Here is a 20,354-nt window from a genome sequence, read left to right on the forward strand (position 1 = left end):
CCACAAGCGGGTTAACTACTGACCGCTTGCAAACAGGAGATTGGAATCTCACGTTTAACACTCCACCGAACACCAGCTCAGAACCCTTCAGCAGTTGCACAAGCGCAGTACAAAGAAATCTGTGTGAAAGTTCAGCGGCGCACGGTACAACGGCTATGGCACAACAGAGCAGAAGCCATCAGTGGGATCACTTAGGAAAAAGAGCCAATAATCCATCAGTGATGACCAAAGGGCAACAACACCAACAACAACAAACAACCACCCCCTGATTTGTCCCCCCTCACTTCAGTCCTGATTCCTGGGCCATTTCCACTACAACAGGGATCAGCAACTCAAGGCCCTGCTGCTTTTCCACTCTCCCTTTACCTGAGATTCAGGTGTCAAGACAGGCTGGCTAATCAGTAGCACTAATTACCCGGGAGCAAAGAGAAGCAGGGCTAGATTTGGATTGGAGGGCCGGAGAGTCGATGAGCCCTGCGCTACCCAATCGGGAGCCGCGGCCGCCACGCCGTTACCTGGGCGATGAGGATGCCGATGACGATGCCGAGTTGATGCAGGGTGCCCAGCGCCCCCCGCAGGGCGGTCGGCGCGATCTCGCCCACGTACATGGGCACGAAGCCGGTGGACAGGCCCGAGTACAGCCCCACCACGAAGCGGCCCAGAATCAGCATCTCCCAGGAGGCGGCCATCTTAGAGAAGCCCATGAGCGCCGCGGCAACGAAGGCTAGCACGTTAGCCATTAGCATCGAGTTCCTCCTGCGCGGGGGAGGGGAATGTGTTACAACAATAATAATAATAATAATAATAATAATAATAATAATGTGTGGACGTACCTGCCCAGGTGGGTACAGGGGTGTGTGGACGTACCTGCCCAGGCGGGTACAGGGGTGTGTGGACGTACCTGCCCAGGTGGGTACAGGGGTGTGTGGACGTACCTGCCCAGGCGGGTACAGGGGTGTGTGGACGTACCTGCCCAGGTGGGTACAGGGGTGTGTGGATGTACCTGCCCAGGTGGGTACAGGGGTGTGTGGACGTACCTGCCCAGGCGGGTACAGGGGTGTGTGGACGTACCTGCCCAGGTGGGTACAGGGGTGTGTGGACGTACCTGCCCAGGCGGGTACAGGGGTGTGTGGACGTACCTGCCCAGGCGGGTACAGGGGTGTGTGGACGTACCTGCCCAGGTGGGTACAGGGGTGTGTGGACGTACCTGCCCAGGCGGGTACAGGGGTGTGTGGACGTACCTGCCCAGGCGGGTACAGGGGTGTGTGGACGTACCTGCCCAGGTGGGTACAGGGGTGTGTGGACGTACCTGCCCAGGCGGTTGACGAACAGACCCACGGAGAAGGAGCCAATGATGCCCCCCACGGAGAAGATGGCGACGGAGAGGGACCACAGCGTGGTGAGCGAGGCCTCGGGGATGCCCTCCTTATAGCGGTCGATCCAGGTCACATTGTAGAAGGCCGAGATGGTCTACAACACAACACAGCATGACGCTACATTACACAGTACAGTACGCTACATTACCTTACACTCCAGGTCACCATGTTACATCACAATACATTCCGCTATGTTACATTACCTTACACTCCAGGTCACAATGTTACATCACAATACATTCCGCTACGTTACATTACCTTACACTCCAGGTCACCATGTTACATCACAATACATTCCGCTATGTTACATTAGCTTACACTCCACGTCACAATGTTACATCACAATACATTCCGCTATGTTACATTACCTTACACTCCACGTCACAATGTTACATCACAATACATTCCGCTATGTTACATTACTGGCATTTAGCACACACTCTTTTGTGTGTTTTTTTTGTTAGTTTTTTTACCAGTTTTGTTGGGGCTACATTGGCTAAGGAGGTAAGAGCAGTCGTCTGGCAGTCGGAGGCTTGCCACTTTGATCCCACCCTGGGTGTGTCAACGTGTCCCTGAGCAGGACACCTAACCCCTAAATGCTCCTGACGAGCTGGTCGGTGCCTTGCATGGCAGCCAATCGCCGTTGGTGTGTGTGTGTGTATGAATGGGGGAATGATAAGCATCAATTGTACAGCGCTTTGGATAAAGGCGCTATATACATGCCAACCATTTACCATTTACCATTACAACAAACACATTGGGACGCTGTGGCCCAACCTCTCTGTATCACACAGCAGGATTACTGAGTTAGCTGGATAACTGCAGAGTACAACCCAGAACAGGGCTCTGTATCACAAAGCAGGAGTTCGTTGGAAAATGACACCGAGTAAAACGCAGAACCTTCTCAAATTAGGAACATGGACTGCAGCAAGAAGAGCCATTCCGGGTTTTACTCAGAGCCGTTATCCAGCAATAATCCGACTCCGTGACAGAGCAGATTTAAAGTGGTGTTTTTCTGGCTTCGGCCAGCAGGTGGCGACAGGAGGCGGCAGTTCCAGGAGCAGCAGGCTCCTCCCCCAGGGCTCTGTGTTTATAAACAAACCTCAACCCCCCCCCCCCCCGGGGAGAAAGGGAGGGGGGGGTCACACCATGTGGAATGCGCAGTAATCCTGCCCGGGGCCCAGTGCTGACAGCTCACATGATCTGGTATGGTGTGTACAGTATGCACGCCACGCGGCGCCCAGGAGCCCCCAGGGGCCCCCAGGGGCCCCCGCTAATGCCCGTCACACCCCCACTGCTGCTCACCCCAGCACCTGCACACACATCGTCATAACTACCTTATTCACCCCAACAACTCACCCTATTCACCCCAATAACGGCAAATATATAATCGCATCATCACATTTACGCTCTATTCACGTATTCACCTCAATAACACACCCTATTCATACCAAAAACACACCCTATTCACCGCAAGAATAACGCCACATACCCACTACAGGTGAGCCCTGCAGTAACAGGACTAGAAACAGTCTCAGCCCAGTCTCCCCCCCAGTGTTATAGACCCCTATACAGCACCCAATCACAACACCTCTCTGTCTATAGCACCCAATCACAGACCCTCTCTGTCTATAACACCCAAACACAGACCATCTCTGTCTACAGAGGTTTTAAGAGGCGTGTTCACAGCAGGTTTAATTAAGCCATGTCCGCTGGGTCACCTGGAGGAGATATTCCCACACCTGGTTACAGGATCACCTGAGCCACCTCCTCTTGCTCTTTAGCCTCTCATTAAAAAGCTTTCTGTCTCTCGTCCAGGATCAAACCAGCTATCCTCAGTAGCCTCTGCTCTGTAGCCAAACTGAAGGGTCACTGCAACAGAATTTCACTGCCACAGCTATCTTTAGACTGACTGACACTCATAAATACTTTTTATTTTTATTCATTTAACCTTTATTATTTAACCAGGCAGGTCACTTCAGAACAAATTCTTATCCACAAGGACGGCCTGACAGAGTGGATTAAAGGGCAGTAAAACCTGGGCTTCCCCAGGGAGAAGAGTTTGTGGCGGGAGAAGTGTGTCAGCAGAGGTGGTGTGAGAAGCCGAGTCGTGGTACTCACACACGACAGACACACCTACACCTGCTGAAGCACAACTACACCACACCTACACCTGCTGAAGCACAACTACACCACACCTACACCTGCTGAAAGCACAACTACACCACACCTCACCTGCTGAAAGCACGACTACACCACACCTCACCTGCTGAAAGCTCAACTACACCACGCCTACACCTGTTGTGGAGTTGGGTCAAGAGTATACCCCAGGTGTGGGAGTGAGAGTAGACCCCAGGTGTGGGAGTGAGAGTAGACCCCAGGTGTGGGAGTGAGAGTATTCCCCAGGTGTAGGAGTGAGAGTAGACCCCAGGTGTGGGACTGGGAGTAGACCCCAGGTGTAGGAGTGAGAGTAGACCCCAGGTGTGGGAGTGAGAGTAGACCCCAGGTGTAGGAGTGAGAGTATGCCCCAGGTGTAGGAGTGAGAGTAGACCCCAGGCGTGGGAGTGAGAGTAGACCCCAGGTGTAGGAGTGAGAGTAGACCCCAGGTGTAGGAGTGAGAGTAGACCCCAGGTGTGGGAGTGAGAGTAGACCCCAGGTGTAGGAGTGAGAGTAGACCCCAGGTGTGGGAGTGAGAGTAGACCCCAGGTGTAGGAGTGAGAGTAGACCCCAGGTGTGGGAGTGAGAGTAGACCCCAGGTGTAGGAGTGAGAGTATGCCCCAGGTGTAGGAGTGAGAGTAGACCCCAGGTGTGGGAGTGAGAGTAGACCCCAGGTGTAGGAGTGAGAGTAGACCCCAGGTGTAGGAGTGAGAGTAGACCCCAGGTGTGGGAGTGAGAGTAGACCCCAGGTGTAGGAGTGAGAGTAGACCCCAGGTGTGGGAGTGAGAGTAGACCCCAGGTGTAGGAGTGAGAGTAGACCCCAGGTGTAGGAGTGAGAGTAGACCCCAGGTGTAGGAGTGAGACCTAGTTGCTCGCTGTGCGCTCCTTCTAAGGGCAGGAAACAGGCCCCAGGCCGGACCACAGGCCGGAGCTCACAGCCCATGGAAAGATGCACTGCTCTATAAATAGCAGGAGTGTGTGTGTGTGTGTGTGTGTGTGTGTGTGTGTGTGAGCAGAGCGAGGGGACCTTTAGGAGAACGCTGCACCAGACAGGTGTACAGCGGGGTAGACTCAGAGTGTGTGTGTGTGTGAGTCTGTGTGTGTGTGTGTGTGTGTGTGTACTGCCTTTTATTCCAGCTTCAGACCATTATATAATTAGTCCACTTATTTGTTGACTTAAGGCTGTAGGTTTGTGCTTAAGATATGTAAAGTGAAATGTGTCATTTGTGTTGTCAAATGTTAATGTTTATTCGCTTTTATCGTAATTTTTCCTGGTATTCTTGTATTCTTGTTTTCTGTTGAATATTTACAGCACACACTCATACATTGACCAATCAGAGTAAGAGTTAAGGTCATCTTCTACTGGACTGCTCAAGAAGTAAATAAAGGGGTTTTACTGCCCTGAGGCTCTGGAACACTTTCACAGAACAGAACCAGTTAAAAAAAAAAAAATGATAATAATAACTTTATTTTGCATTACAGATATGTACGAAAAGTGCTGTGTCAATAATAAATGAAGTTAAAATAAAGAAAGTGGCTGTGCGCCCCGTCTCCCCCCACCACACCGTGCGAGTCGCTGGAACTCACCTTCTGGGGAGCGTTGATGACACCGGTGTTGTAGCCGAACTGCAGCGAGCCAATCACAGCGGCTCCCACCGCCAACATCAGCTGTAACGTCACTTTCTGCACACAGGGAAACAAACAAACAAACAAACAAACATCATTCGCTGGCGGTTCACAGGAAGTGCGTCCACAGTTCTCTCCTGTCCCCGTTTCTGAACGCCTATCCCAGAATGCCCCAGGGCACACGGTGGTCTCCTGAGCCCAGCTCCGGCTACAGTGTGTGTGTGTGTGTGTGTGTGTTTGAACTGAGTGCGACACACCAAACACTCTATTCACCAAGAGGAGTCAGTATCTTTCCATTCTGAACCCATCCGCGTGTGTGAGTGTGTGTGTGTGTGTGTGTGAGTGTGTGCTTGGATGGAAAAACACAGAACTCCATCTCCGTCTCCGTCTCTGTCCACACAAGCCCAGGCTGAGTCCCAGGGCAGGCTGTGCTGATTCAGAAAAGCTCCCATCGATAACTCAGCCTCCATTTTAAAAACAGAATGGAGGTAAATACAAACAGCTCGTTAGGGGCGCAATCTCGTTAAGGGTAGTCAGCGGAATCTTCCTCAGGCCTGTGTGTGAGTGAGTGTGTGTATGTATGAGTGTGTGTATGTGTGTATATGTGTGTGTGTGTGAGTGTGTGTAGTTGCAGTGATTATTGACAGTGTGTGAGTGAATGCTTATGCCTTACTCAAGTGACAGGTATTAGGTCAGCACGCACTCATTGACTGAGCTCAACCGAGCGGTTTAACCAGATGAGGTGGTTTGTGTCCTGCCCTCCCGAAAGGTTGACGCCTCCTCAGGGGTCAAAGGTCAGGGTCCGTCATGACTCCCAGCTGAGAGCGTCACATCAGCAGACCTCTCCAGGGAGAATCTGGCCCCTCCCACATCCCTTCCAGCTGAATGACAGCCAATCAGTTTATGCTTCTTATTCAAGTGGCCTCCACTGTGTGCGAAGATATGGAACGGTCGAAGAATTAAAAAAATCTTTTTAATACTGGTCATAATTTAAGAGCTTACACTCTTACACGCAGGGTTGGGTGTGATTAGTGTGGAATCTTACTGGAGAAGCAAGACTGTGCCACGCAGTGTTTCATGGCAGGGTGGGAGCATGTGACACACACACACACACACACACTTTATTACTCCCTGCAGAGACATGTATTTTGTAACCAGCGTAACGACCACACAAAACAAGCTCACCTAAAAACCTAACAGGGCAGAATGCTCAACAGCCTCACAGATAAATATTGACGTGAGCTTCTCGGGTCGTATAAAATACACACAATCCCCACCATCCAGTAATCAACACAAACCCCACCATCCAGGGAGAGAAGATCCAGACATGTCCCAGAATACGGAGGAATTCTCACATTTGTCTTGGTACTAGTGTATTAAAGATGACATGAAGTTAAATATTTCAAAAAAATCGTTTGATGTAATGTATATTTATGGGCCCCTGTAATATTCACAACTATCAACAACTTGGGAAGAACCTGGGAGTTATGCACCGTGAGGAAACTAATGTGGCTCTCTGAAACTACTGAGTCATGGTGTGTGTGTGGAGGGGTCCATTTCGCTCTTTATGAGAGGAAACGGTCCCCTTCCTTTGTTAGGAACCACTCGCATCAAAGTTCAACACCCCATTGTTTGCATTCAACACTTGGTCACAAGTTCCAGGTCATCTGGAGTGACCCAGTAAATCTCTGGTGGAAAGGAACAGTCCTTCCGGTCATAAATCACCTGGACCAAGTGAAAAAGTGTGGCCCGAATTGTTTTTAACTGTGCCAGCTAGCCTATTACTGAAAACAAAACACACCTTATTTTACATAGGCACCACCAGCTCAGGAGGTAAGGGTTGCCGGTCCCCCACCCTGGGTGTGTTGAAGTGCCCCTGAGCAAGACAGCGATCGCTCCTGAGGAGCTGGCTGACATGGCAGCCTATCGCCACTGGTGTGCTAATGGGTGATTGACAGGTCTGTTTAATATGAGTGTGCTAATGGGTGATTGACAGGTCTGTTTAATATGAGTGTGCTAATGGGTGATTGACAGGTCTGTTTAATATGAGTGTGCTAATGGGTGATTGACAGGTCTGTTTAATATGAGTGTGCTAATGGGACATTGACAGGTCTGTTTAATATGAGTGTGCTAATGGGTGATTGACAGGTCTGTTTAATATGAAAGATGTTCCCTCCCCTAGCCCTACATGTGGCAGGTAGGATTTGAGCGCTGAGTTTGTACAGCAGGGGAGGACCTCCGTGTGTGTGTGTGTGTGTGTGTGTGTGTGGGAGTGTGCGCGTGCGTGTGTGTGTGCGTGTGTGTGTGTGAGAGTGTGAGCGTGTGCGTGTGTGTGTGTGAGTGTGCCTGTGAGTGTGTGTGTGTGTGAGTGTGTGTGTGTGAGAGTGTGAGCGTGTGCGTGTGTGTGTGTGAGTGTGCCTGTGAGTGTGTGTGTGTGTGTGTGTGAGTGCGAGTGTGTGTGCGTGTGAGTGTGCGTGTGTGTGTGTGTGTGTGTGTGTGTGTGAGTGAGTGTGTGTGTGTGTGAGTGTGAGTGTGTGTGAGAATGTGTGAGTGTGTGTGTGTGAGTGTGTGTGAGTGTGTGTGTGTGTGTGAGCGTGTGAGTGTGAGTGTGTGTGTGTGTTTGAGCGCTGGGTTTTCACTGCAGGGAAGGACCTGCATTAGCACCGGCTGCAGTGCAGCAGGGAAGGAACTCTATTTTTAACTCTGCAGTGCACCCCCTGATCTGAGCACTCAATCTGAACATCGTAACTAAAAGATGTAGCTGTACAAACTGATGATTTAACTCAGCTGTAAAGTGTGCGAATGTCTCTGGATAAAGATGTGCTCAGCACATGAGCAGGGATCAGCGGAGCGCAGCGTTAGTCACACCCCGGTTTAAACTCGCGTCTCGGGCCGTGATGGGCTGGATGACGATCGGGGGGCAGTGTGACGACCGCCCTCAGGGTAAATATCACCCAGCATTCCCGGGCCGTCCGGAACGCGTAAACGGATAGGATTGATGCGTTCCGCCCCGGAGACCTTCCACACTGACGGAGCCAGGATTCCTGCGCCCGTGGCCCCGCCCACAACACGGCCGGCAGCCAATCAGAAGGAGAGCAGCCGGGGTCATCGGGTGCACACTGCAGGGCTGTTTAACCAGCTCCAGAGGGGAGGCCGACTCTGACCACACACGCTGTCCCCAGGGTGCAGGGCTCTCACACAAGCCCCGCCCCCCCTGCGCCGTGCACCAATCGCAGGCGGAGCCTCCGGACAGCTGCGTCACGCAGTCAGCCTGGGGCACGGCAGCAACCAGGAAGCTCTCAGTCACAGAGCCGACAGCCTCAACACACACACTTTAATCCACAGCTTCAGCTGCTTTTATTAAAAACACACAGATGCACATGCACACAGATGACAGACACGAACACGCTGTGTGTGTCTGTTACAATGTGTGTGTGTGTGTGTGTGTGTGCGCGTGTGTGAGTGTGAGTGTTTGTGTGTGTTACAATCTGTGTGTGTGTGTGTGTGCCTGTGTGTGTGTGTTTGTGTGTGTTACAATGTGTGTGCGTGTGTGTGTGTGTGCCTGTGTGTGTGTGTGTGTGTTTGCGTGTGTTACAATGTGTGTGTGTGTGCGCCTGTGTGTGTGTGTGTGTGTGTGTTTGCGTGTGTTACAATGTGTGTGTGTGTGTGTGTGTGTGTGTGAGTGTGTGTGTGTGAGCCCACTGTGACCTTTCACATTACTTTTCCCCCAAATACTGCAGAGAAAGAACCTCCTGTTTCCCCCTCAGAACAGGTTCTCTCACAACACCTTATGTCTCCCCTCAGCCAATCACCACAACCCATGCCCCCCCCCCCCCCAGCCAATCACCACAACCCCTGTCCCCCCCCCTCAGCCAATCACCACACCCCCTGTCCCCCCCTCTCAGCCAATCACCACACCCCCAAACACAGACACAGTCGTTAACACTACTCAAGCGGTAACAATAATGTCACCAGGGTGCGAAATTAGCAAATTTAAGTTAAAATTTAATCAGCCGGTGAGTGTGTCTGCTCTCCAGCTTCAACGGTCACATGCGAAAATCTGAGCCGGGTCAGACACACCCAACACTCTATTCACCAAGAGGAGTCATTATCTTTCCATTCTGAACCCATCCGTGTGTGTGAGTCGTGCTTGTGTCTGTGTGTGTGTGTGTGTGTGTGTGTGTGTGTGTGTGTGTGTGTGTGTGTGTGAGTCGTGCTTGTGTCTGTGTGTGTCTGTGTGTGTGTGTGTGTGTGTGTGTGAGTCATGCTTGTGTGTAGGTGAGTTGTGTGTGTGTCCGTGTGTGTGTGTGCGCGCGTGTGTGTGCGCGTGTGTCCGTGTGTGTGTCGTGTGAGTCATGTGCAGCCATGTTCACTGAAGACACACACACACACACACACACACACACACACACACACACACACACAGCTGACCTACAGGAGGAGAGTAAAACCAGGTCAGCTCAAACACACTTTACCTCGTAACTGCAGACAGACCAGCACAGTGGACAGAGTAACGAAGGTGTGAGCGCACACCTCCCCAAAATCCAGCAGCTTTACTAAAGCCCCTTATCCTCAGGGCCCCATACCTCAGGGCATTAGCCTGCGGGAAACACAGGCCCGTAAGCCAGTTAGGGGCTTAGCACAGAACCGCCATCTCTGCCCAACGCAGAAACAGCAAGTCATTAAGACGCACTTGTGCTGGTGGATGGAAAACACACACACGCACACACGCACTAGCCCTGGCATACAGTACCGTACAGTAGTTTCACCTGCACTGTACAGGTATGGGATGTGAATGAATCAGATTCACCTGTACTGTACAGGTATGGGATGTGAATGAATCAGATTCACCTGTACTGTACAGGTATGGGATGTGAATGAATCCGATTCACCTGTACTGTACAGGTATGGGATGTGAATGAATCAGATTCACCTGTACTGTACAGGTATGGGATGTGAATGAATCAGATTCACCTGTACTGTACAGGTATGGGATGTGAATGAATCAGATTCACCTGTACTGTACAGGTATGGGATGTGAATGAATCCGATTCACCTGTACTGTACAGGTATGGGATGTGAATTAATCAGATTCACCTGTACTGTACAGGTATGGGATGTGAATTAATCAGATTCACCTGTACTGTACAGGTATGGGATGTGAATTAATCAGATTCACCTGTACTGTACAGGTATGGGATGCGGACATGGTGGCCAGGAACCCCACACACATCTGCTGGGATTGTGACCGAGGCAAAGCCCCTTGCTGTTATTCTCTGCACAACAACATCACATAACATCTCGCCCACACTGAGAGAGGGCTGATGGGGTCTCTCAGCATCGGACCGGCGCCCCTCTGAGTCTGTCGCTCTCAGGGTGGGCCGACCGCCTCTTCACTTCCACACAGCTCATTACACCACATTAGCACAGAGAGACTGACGGGCCCATCTCCCAGAACACACTGGGGCAGAAGACCCTGCTTTGTGCTGGACCCCCCGCCTCAATAAACGTTCTGATGGAAGGCCAGGCAGCCCAGGGAAGCCAGTGACCACACTGATGCTGTTACAGCTGATTCCAGCTCACACGTCGCCTACTGTGAGCGTCAAAATGGACACTTGCTGTGGCTATGTTTACAATACTAGCCAGCATATTCACACTGTTTATCCATAATCTCTGACAGTTTGGGGCCCTGTATCACGAAGCAGGATTGCTGAGTCACCAGGATTAGTTCACAGAAAAAAACCCAGAACAGCCGTGTGTTACTTCAGTCCATGTTCCAGATTTGTTATAAGGTTTTTCCGGGTTCTATTCCAGCTAACTGCGCAATCCTCCTTGGCCACTGAGGCGAAACGTAGGAATGTTCAGTACATAAGAGTTTCTACAGCGCTTTGAAACAAGGAACGCACGATTATCACGCACTCTGCTGCGACGCACTGTAGGAGCGCCACATCGACCTGCTCTGACCCGCTCTACCTTAGAAACAGAAAATACGATCCGCCCCCACGAACCAGGATGTAAACAGAGCATTGTGTGAAGGAGATGAAAGCATCCGGGAATGAGACTAAGCCTTTCATACAAACCCAACTCTGACACAAGGTATCCCGTCACAGAAAGCCAAAGCACTGTACTAATGAGCACGGGGGGGGGGGGGGGGGGGGACTATGGCATAAGTAATGGGGGGCTTCCAACTGTCACTTTTGAAATGTCAAGTGTAGCTGCTGGTTCTTTTGGCCTCTAACTCGAAGCTTGTTAGAGATGGAGAGTCCCTGAAAAAAGCCGACGTGAGAGAGGGATCAGGCACCTGACAAACCGGTGACACTAATCCCGGAGCAGAATTTAATCCCGGCCGCTGGGAGTTTCAGGCCACAACAAACGGCAGCAATTAGCATCGGGCGCGCACGTACACGCATACAAACACACGGGCACCCGCGCAAAAAACAAACAAACCCGAGCGGACACACACACACACACACACACAGACGCACACACACAGCTGACTTGGAGACTGCATTTTACGCAATGCCAGCAAGTTGTCATAACAGCGTTTCTCCTTCGCCTATTACGCGCGTGTTTCGGTAGCAACCGCTCATTTCCTTTCGTGCACAATGAACTGGGCGAGAAACCCATACGAAACCGACCACAGAGACCCAAATCCTGACCTCGACAACTGGCAGGTATTCACACATGACAGATGTCCTTGAGAAAAAGCGAATCGGTTGTCATCGGTTGTGAAGCGCTGGAAAGCGCTGGAAAGCGGGGTCAAGGCATTGACCCACGCCGGGAGACAGCGCTCAAGTCCGTTCTCAGGCTATAACATCCTGTCCGCACGATGGCCTCGTCTGACCCGTAATAAAACAGTTCTTCCCTGCGGCAAAGAAGCCTCGCAGTCTCGCAAACCAACGGAAGACGTTCGCTTGGTTTCATCATCGTCCGTCGCTGAAACGCTCACCGTGGAAACACTCAAGACTTCGCACTTCAGACGGAACACATGACGACGGGGCAGTTACACCCATTACGGGGTTGGAAGTTATTTTTACTGCGCTGTGCGTTAACAGGGGCAATTCCTCCCTAAAGAGGAAGCATACACTTAACATCCAGCGTTATCTGGAATACGGCTTCACCGTATATGGGCTATGTTTGTGTGGTTTCGGTGCATTGCACATATTTGAGTAAATGAAAGTATACACATCGCATTGGCTTTCAATTAAGTTTTAAATTTTGCCTACCAAAAATGCGCCAATAACAACAAATGGGAGATGCCAAAGTATGCCGCAAACATACACGTCTCCACATTTACACATTTAAAACGTTTAACGTTATTTTACACATACATGCTAGTGGTGAGGCGACATTATTGTACGAGACACAACTACGTTGGCTAATGATGTTTGCGTAATATCTGAAGTTTTAAAAGTAGCTAATCGGCGGTGATAAGAGCCAGCGAGGAGGCTGACAACTCCGCGGTCACCCAAGACATGACAGCGCAAACCGCGGCAAAAATGCCCAATAGTTCGTAAACTAGACGAAAGTACCAGCCGACTGCATGACACGAAACGGAAAGTCAACCGCAGAGTAATGTGATCGGTTCTGCTCGCGACTTTCCAGTTGACAACTAAACTTACCGTAACTTTGCTTATGTTGATGCAAACGGTGGCTGACACGTGAACAGGATCTAACCGAGCCATCAGCTTGCCAACGTTTTCTCTCAGCTCAAATGTGGATTTTACAATTTGTCAATAAGCTAAAAACGTAGTTATTATTGCTAACGTTAGCTAAATTTAAATGACTATTTAAAGTAATGAAGGTAGTTAACCGAATAGGTGAAAGCATTACCTTTCCGCTTGATTCCATCGTGGTTGATAGCCTACTGCCTCCTTTGAAAATGTCTTTCTGGTGATTTGTCTTCCTTTAGTCTCAAAACACTATTGCTGTCTTACTTTCTGCCGAGAAAATGTTCTGAAACTGGCTAGCAGTAGCAAGCTAGCCAACGTAAATTGACCTTTAAATGCTGGCCAGTTACAACGGTGACCGATGCGTCAATGCTCAGAGTAAACTGTCTGAAAATCCAAAGTTCATCGTGTCCAGGTCTTCCAGCGAACCAGGGAACTTTGATGTGAAGTTAATTCCTTTATTCCGTCTTCTTTTAGTTTTTAGCCGGACTGCAAGTACCATCAACCGTTACCTATATTGTTCCCGGTGGAAATAAGCCGGCTATTATACCTTTATACCAATTACGATTGGCTGAAATCTAACACCGTTTCCTGTATGTGCACTCTGATTGGCCGTGGTAGCAGTGACGCGTTACTGTTTGTGGGTGTGTGAGAAGGCTTGCGTACGTTTCCGCGCACCAATTCGCTGCAGCGAAGAAGAATGAGAAAATACGTCATGCCCTCCATGCGGTACGGGGCGCTGAGCATGCATCCCACCGTTCTTTTTTTTCTGCATGGAAACTATATTGCTGTTAAGTTCTCCACAGGCTATACCACATTGGGTGCAATCTAATGTTAGTTTTCGTCGTCTTATTCATTCAAACCTAGCTATAAAAGTCTTACACGTCCCCCCCCCCCTCTCTGTCTCACACACACACACGCACACGCACATACACATACACATACACATACACATACACACACCCAGGGAATAATTTGATTGCTACATGAATAAATTAGGAACTCGTAAAGGAACTCGAGGCGTGTAGAAACTCCACTGCATGCAGTAAACTACACTGGGGTTTATGTTGTGGGCTCCGGCTATAGTGCCCTGTGTAATTCATAGTGGCAGGTAAAAAATGTTTTTAAATGTTGCCTTGAATATTCATGAGAAACATTCTTTAACAAAAATAAAACACTTGGTTTGAAAATGTCCAGCAGGGAATTAAACAGTCCTAAGCACATCCCAAAAAATGTAACATTTTCATTTCTGTGTGTATTTATGTAATTCTATTGGAAATCGATAAAAGCAAATAGCGACAATCATTGCAGCAACAGGGGAGAGGGTGTGGCCCTGGAGGCTCATGGGAAAGACGTCGGCAACCGAGGACATGCGCACACGTTCCACTGGGGAAACACAACTCCCAGCACAACGGAGGAAAGCTAGTCTTTGGGACAGCAGCCATTTAAAGATTAAACGCTTGTCTCTAAAAACGAGACACTGTCCTCCAGCTAGAAGTGTACAGGGGAGTCTTACAGGGTTCGGATGGAGGAATACAGAAAGCTAAGGCCCATGACTGGGACCCAGTAGGTCAGTGGTTCAAGCCCCGGCGTAGCCACGATAAGATCCGCACAGCCGTTGGGCCCTTGAGCAAAGTCCTTAACTTTGCATTGCTCCAGGGGGGATTGTCCCGTGCTCGGTCAAATTAATTGTAAGTCGCTTAAAAAGCGTCAGCTAAATAACAAATTATTATTATTATTATTATGATGATGATGATGATGATGATTATTATTATTATAGTAGACTGATGACGTAGTGAGGCAGTCAGCATTAATAAGAGCCCTTCACACTTTCCTTTGTTGGACCTGCACGACGACAATAAAGTCATAATTACAATTTTACTATTACTATTTAATTTGAATGTGTCTTTAAGTCTTTACCTGAAGTAGTATAGATAGTCTGCCCTTTCCTGTCATGAGTGGGGGACGGAGGAACCAATAGCTGACTCACGGGTTATGATAAAATGGCAGATTTAATGAATGACTGAATGAATGAGATAAAGGGGCAGACCATAATCAAAGCAGGCAAAGTTCAAAAACCGGGAGGTCAATGCAAACAGGGCAGAGGTACAGAAATCACAATGCAAAAGAAGAATCCAGAGAACAGCTAGGCTAGGAGTCAAAAACCAGAAAAATCCAAAAACAACCAGACAGAATGCCACAAGAACAAAGTACAGGCACGAGGAGGCTAGAACTCGGGGGAGGAACAAAGGGCTCGGAACTCAGGACAATACAGACTAGCAACTGGGAAGGCCAGGTATAAATACACAGGGGAATGAGACAACCTAGGCAGGGCGTGGGAGTGAGGGCGGTCTAACAAATAAACATCAGGTGAGAAACATGGAAGGGCAATCATACAATAACGAAAGATGCACGAAGACGCGGACTGGATTCACATAGACACACATGTAATACAAATGGCTCCGGACTAGGGAGTAGACAATTGCACAGAGTTAAGGAACGTAGTGATAGGGGAGAGCAGGTGAGAACACTTGGCTCAATCAAGGCAGGCAATTTAGAGACAGAACAGGGAGGCGGAGTTATAGAGCAGTATAGAAGTAGAGAGTTAGTCTGCTAGTTATGTGATTAAACTATACAGTGCATCCGGAAAGTATTCACAGCGCTTCACTTTTCCCACATTTTGTTATGTTACAGCCTTATTCCAAACTGGAATAAATTCTTTTTTTTCCTCAAAATTCTACACACAACACCCCATAATGACAACGTGAAAGAAGTTTTTTTTTTTTTTGGCAAATTTATTAAAAATAAAAAACTAAGAAATCACATGTACATAAGTATTCACAGCCTTTGCCATGAAGCTCAAAATTGAGCTCAGGTGCATCCTGTTTCCACTGATCAACCTTGAGATGTTTCTACAGCTTAATTGGAGTCCACCTGTGGTAAATTCAGTAGATTGGACATGATTTGGAAAGGCACACACCTGTCTATATAAGGTCCCACAGTTGACAGTGCATGTCGGAGCACAAACCAAGCATGAAGTCAAAGGAATTGTCTGTAGACCTCCGAGACAGGATTGTCTCGAGGCACAAATCTGGGGAAGGGTACAGAAAAATTTCTGCTGCTTTGAAGGTCCCAATGAGCACAGTGGCCTCCATCATCCGTAAATGGAAGAAGTACGGAAACCACCAGGACTCTTCCTAGAGCTGGCCGCCCATCTAAACTGAGCAATCGGGGGAGAAGGGCCTTAGTCAAGGAGGTGACCAAGAACCCGATGGTCACTCTGTCAGAGCTCCAGCATTCCTCTGTGGAGAGAGGAGAACCTTCCAGAAGGACAACCATCTCTGCAGCAATCCACCAATCAGGCCTGTATGGTAGAGTGGCCAGACGGAAGCCACTCCTTAGTAAGCCCCCCTGGAGTTTGCCAAAAGGCACCTGAAGGACTCTCAGACCATGAGAAACAAAATTCTCTGGTCTGATGAGACAAAGATTGAACTCTGGCGTGAATGCCAGGAGGAAACCAGGCACCGCTCATCACCTGGCCAATACCATCCCTACAGTGAAGCATGGTGGTGGCAGCATCATGCTGTGGGGATGTTTTTCAGCGGCAGGAACTGGGAGACTAGTCAGGATTGAGGGAAAGATGAATGCAGCAATGTACAGAGACATCCTGGATGAAAACCTGCTCCAGAGCGCTCTTGACCTCAGACTGGGGCGACGGTTCATCTTTCAGCAGGACAACGACCCTAAGCACACAGCCAAGATATCAGGGCAGTGGCTTCAGGACAACTCTGTGAATGTCCTTGAGTGGCCCAGCCAGAGCCCAGACTTGAATCCGATTGAACATCTCTGGAGAGATCTAAAAATGGCTGTGCACCAACGCTCCCCATCCAACCTGATGGAGCTTGAGAGGTGCTGCAAAGAGGAATGGGCAAAACTGCCCAAAGATAGGTGTGCCAAGCTTGTGGCATCATATTCAAAAAGACTTGAGGCTGTAATTGCTGCCAAAGGTGCATCAACAAAGTATTGAGCAAAGGCTGTGAATACTTATGTGATTTCTTAGTTTTTTATTTTTAATAAATTTGCACAAAAAAAAAAAAAAAACTTATTTTATGTTGTCATTATGGGGTGTTGTGTGTAGAATTTTGAGGAAAAAAATGAATTCATTCCATTTTGGAATAAGGCTGTAACATAACAAAATGGGAAAAGTGAAGCGCTGTGAATACTTTCCGGATGCACTGTAAATTCCCAAAACTAGTCAATGTTAGTTTGTTAGTTAGACAAACATATTAGTGTGTTAATATAATTAGTACGGTACAAATTCTGTTAGTTGGGATGAGTAAATTAGTGGTATCTACAAACATGAAATGGAGAGAAAATAGGAAGCTAAAAAAGCGAGACTGAGAAGGAATCGCGGAAAACCAGAAAATTCTGAAACCACCCGAATAGTGAAGCACGCAGACAGGGGAATGACTCGGGCTCAGAAAATATTAAGACACAGACATCACCGGGGAAGATGAGTGCAAAGACTAATGAATGTAAACAGAAAACCAGACGTGAATATGAAAAACAATAAATTACAAAAACACACAATAAACTAACAGACAAAACTCATGGATCATGACATTTCCAACTAAAGCAGGATCAACGAAGCCTGGCACCTGCCTGGAGGGACATGTCTGTGGAAGAGGCCGTGTTTATGAGCAGAAGCGCCTTCAGGAGCCCGGTTACTGGAAAGGGCCCCAGAGAGAACCACCCCCCACCTGCGACTGCATTCCTCTGTCCCCACCTGCGGTCCGTGACCACAGTCTGTATGGCTAATCCGCACGGCTCCCAGTGGCTACTTTCAGCAACGTTCGGCATTTTAAGTTCTGTGCCGCCCGGGCAGGGGCAAGTTCACTTCAATTCGCCCCGATATGTTTACAGCCCCATGTCCTGCCTGCTCCGTGCCTGCAAAATATCCTAACAATATTCCACAAAAAGGATCGGCCGCTTTCAGCAAATTCATCCTGTGGAACAGAGACGTGCAAACCAATGTCAATGTTGTCTTTGTGCTGCAAGACTGGAGGAGGCACGGAAGGCAAGGCTCATGAAAAGACCTGAGGACAGATAAAGACCGCACTACGTAAAATCACCTTGTGCTCGAGTCATGAAAACTCAAAAACGTTCCAGCCCTGAAGGTTTAAGAGCAAACTGTTTTTGTAATATTTGCTTGAAAATTGCAGTGCTACTGTACTTTAGCACGTAGCCGAGTCCAGGGCTAAATGCGCAGGTTTCCGTGAAGGCCCCAACAGTCTGAAACATGTTGTTCTTTCCCTTTTGTTCATGAAAGTGTCTGCGTCAAGTACACCAAAATAAGTTCAAAAAATGAATAATAAACACAAGTTTGGTGCAGGAAGGGTTTAAAGGGCAGCCCAGAAAATGGGAAAAATGCATAAACACTGGAGAACTTTGGCTCCTTAAAGATTAATACAATTCCTTTGAAAAATTTTTTCCTTTCAAGCTGCTTCTTTTAAATGACTAATAAAAACAAAAACAGAATGAGACAAAGAGAGGCAAAGCGGATGGGCGGTCTCTGGGGGCCGGTATTGTGTGTGAGGCGCACAGTATTGTGCAGTAAATCAAAATATACAGCTGTCTGTCGCTCTCTGGGCAACATGGAGTGACATTGCTGTATATCCTCCTTTCAGTCAGAGCGTGTCGCACTGAAAACAAACCACCTGCACACCAAAGTATACCTTCTTTAGAGTTGTGTAATATGTACACCAAAGTATACCTTCTTTAGAGTTGTGTAATATGTACACCAAAGTATACCTTCTTTAGAGTTGTGTAATATGCACACCAAAGTATACCTTCTTTAGAGTTGTGTAATATGTACACCAAAGTATACCTTCTTTAGAGTTGTGTAATATGCACACCAAAGTATACCTTCTTTAGAGTTGTGTAATATGCACACCAAAGTATACTTTCTTTAGAGTTGTGTAATATGTACACCAAAGTATACCTTCTTTAGAGTTGTGTAATATGCACACCAAAGTATACCTTCTTTAGAGTTGTGTAATATGTACACCAAAGTATACCTTCTTTAGAGTTGTGTAATATGCACACCAAAGTAAACTTTCTTTAGAGTTGTGTAATATGTACACCAAAGTATACCTTCTTTAGAGTTGTGTAATATGCACACCAAAGTATACTTTCTTTAGAGTTGTGTAATATGCACACCAAAGTATACCTTCTTTAGAGTTGTGTAATATGCACACCAAAGTATACCTTCTTTAGAGTTGTGTAATATGCACACCAAAGTATACTTTCTTTCGAGTTGTGTAATATGCACACCAAAGTAAACTTTCTTTAGAGTTGTGTAACATGCACACCAAAGTATACTTTCTTTAGAGTTGTGTAATATGCACACCAAAGTATACCTTCTTCAGAGCTGTGTAATATGCACACCAAAGTATACCTTCTTTAGAGTTGTGTAATATGCACACCAAAGTATACCTTCTTTAGAGTTGTGTAATATGCACACCAAAGTATACCTTCTTTAGAGTTGTGTAATATGCACACCAAAGTATACCTTCTTTAGAGTTGTGTAATATGCACACCAAAGTATACCTTCTTTAGAGTTGTGTAATATGCACACCAAAGTATACCTTCTTTAGAGTTGTGTAATATGCACACCAAAGTAAACTTTCTTTAGAGTTGTGTAATATGTACACCAAAGTATACCTTCTTTAGAGTTGTGTAATATGTACACCAAAGTATACTTTCTTTAGAGTTGTGTAATATGCACACCAAAGTATACCTTCTTTAGAGTTGTGTAATATGTACACCAAAGTATACCTTCTTTAGAGTTGTGTAATATGCACACCAAAGTATACCTTCTTTAGAGTTGTGTAATATGTACACCAAAGTAAACTTTCTTTAGAGTTGTGTAATATGCACACCAAAGTATACCTTCTTTAGAGTTGTGTAATATGTACACCAAAGTATACCTTCTTTAGAGTTGTGTAATATGCACACCAAAGTATACCTTCTTTAGAGCTGTGTAATATGCACACCAAAGTATACCTTCTTTAGAGTTGTGTAACATGCACACCAAAGTATACCTTCTTTAGAGTTGTGTAATATGCACACCAAAGTAAACTTTCTTTAGAGTTGTGTAATATGCACACCAAAGTATACCTTCTTTAGAGTTGTGTAATATGCACACCAAAGTATACTTTCTTTAGAGCTGTTTCTTCAGATTTCAGTGCCAATGTACATTTTCCATGTCAAAAAACACAAGTGGACCTTCCATTAGCTCCATATAGCAGACATGCACTCAGATCTTCTGTACTTGTGCTAATGTTAGCGCCGTGCTAATATTTATGTGATACGCATTATTCGCTTGAATATGGTATGGTATAGAATGGTACGTTTCTCATATTTCCTTCCGTTTCGTTTTAGTATGTCTTGGGTTTCTCTTTATAATATTACATTCTGGTTCTCTTTAATTTCCTTCCATACGATAAGCTATTGCATGATCTGA

General features: G+C 47.4%; 1 protein-coding gene across 1 annotated transcript in view; it reads right to left on the reverse strand.

Annotated features, from left to right (window-relative positions):
• The window catches only part of LOC133139591 (solute carrier family 2, facilitated glucose transporter member 1-like), a 29,234-nt gene extending 15,893 nt beyond the window's left edge, over nucleotides 1–13,341 (reverse strand). The window contains exons 1-4 of the mRNA XM_061259163.1: nucleotides 12,993–13,341; nucleotides 5,121–5,216; nucleotides 1,310–1,470; nucleotides 516–756 (exon numbers count right to left, since the gene is read on the reverse strand). Of these exons, the coding sequence (XP_061115147.1) occupies nucleotides 516–756; nucleotides 1,310–1,470; nucleotides 5,121–5,216; nucleotides 12,993–13,010 (516 nt within the window). The 5' untranslated portion in view covers nucleotides 13,011–13,341. The remainder of the gene's footprint in view (nucleotides 1–515; nucleotides 757–1,309; nucleotides 1,471–5,120; nucleotides 5,217–12,992) is intronic.
• Between the last annotated feature and the right edge of the window lie 7,013 nt (nucleotides 13,342–20,354).

This window comes from Conger conger, chromosome 10 (genome assembly GCF_963514075.1).
Source record: "Conger conger chromosome 10, fConCon1.1, whole genome shotgun sequence".
In the NCBI taxonomy this organism is placed as follows: domain Eukaryota; kingdom Metazoa; phylum Chordata; class Actinopteri; order Anguilliformes; family Congridae; genus Conger; species Conger conger.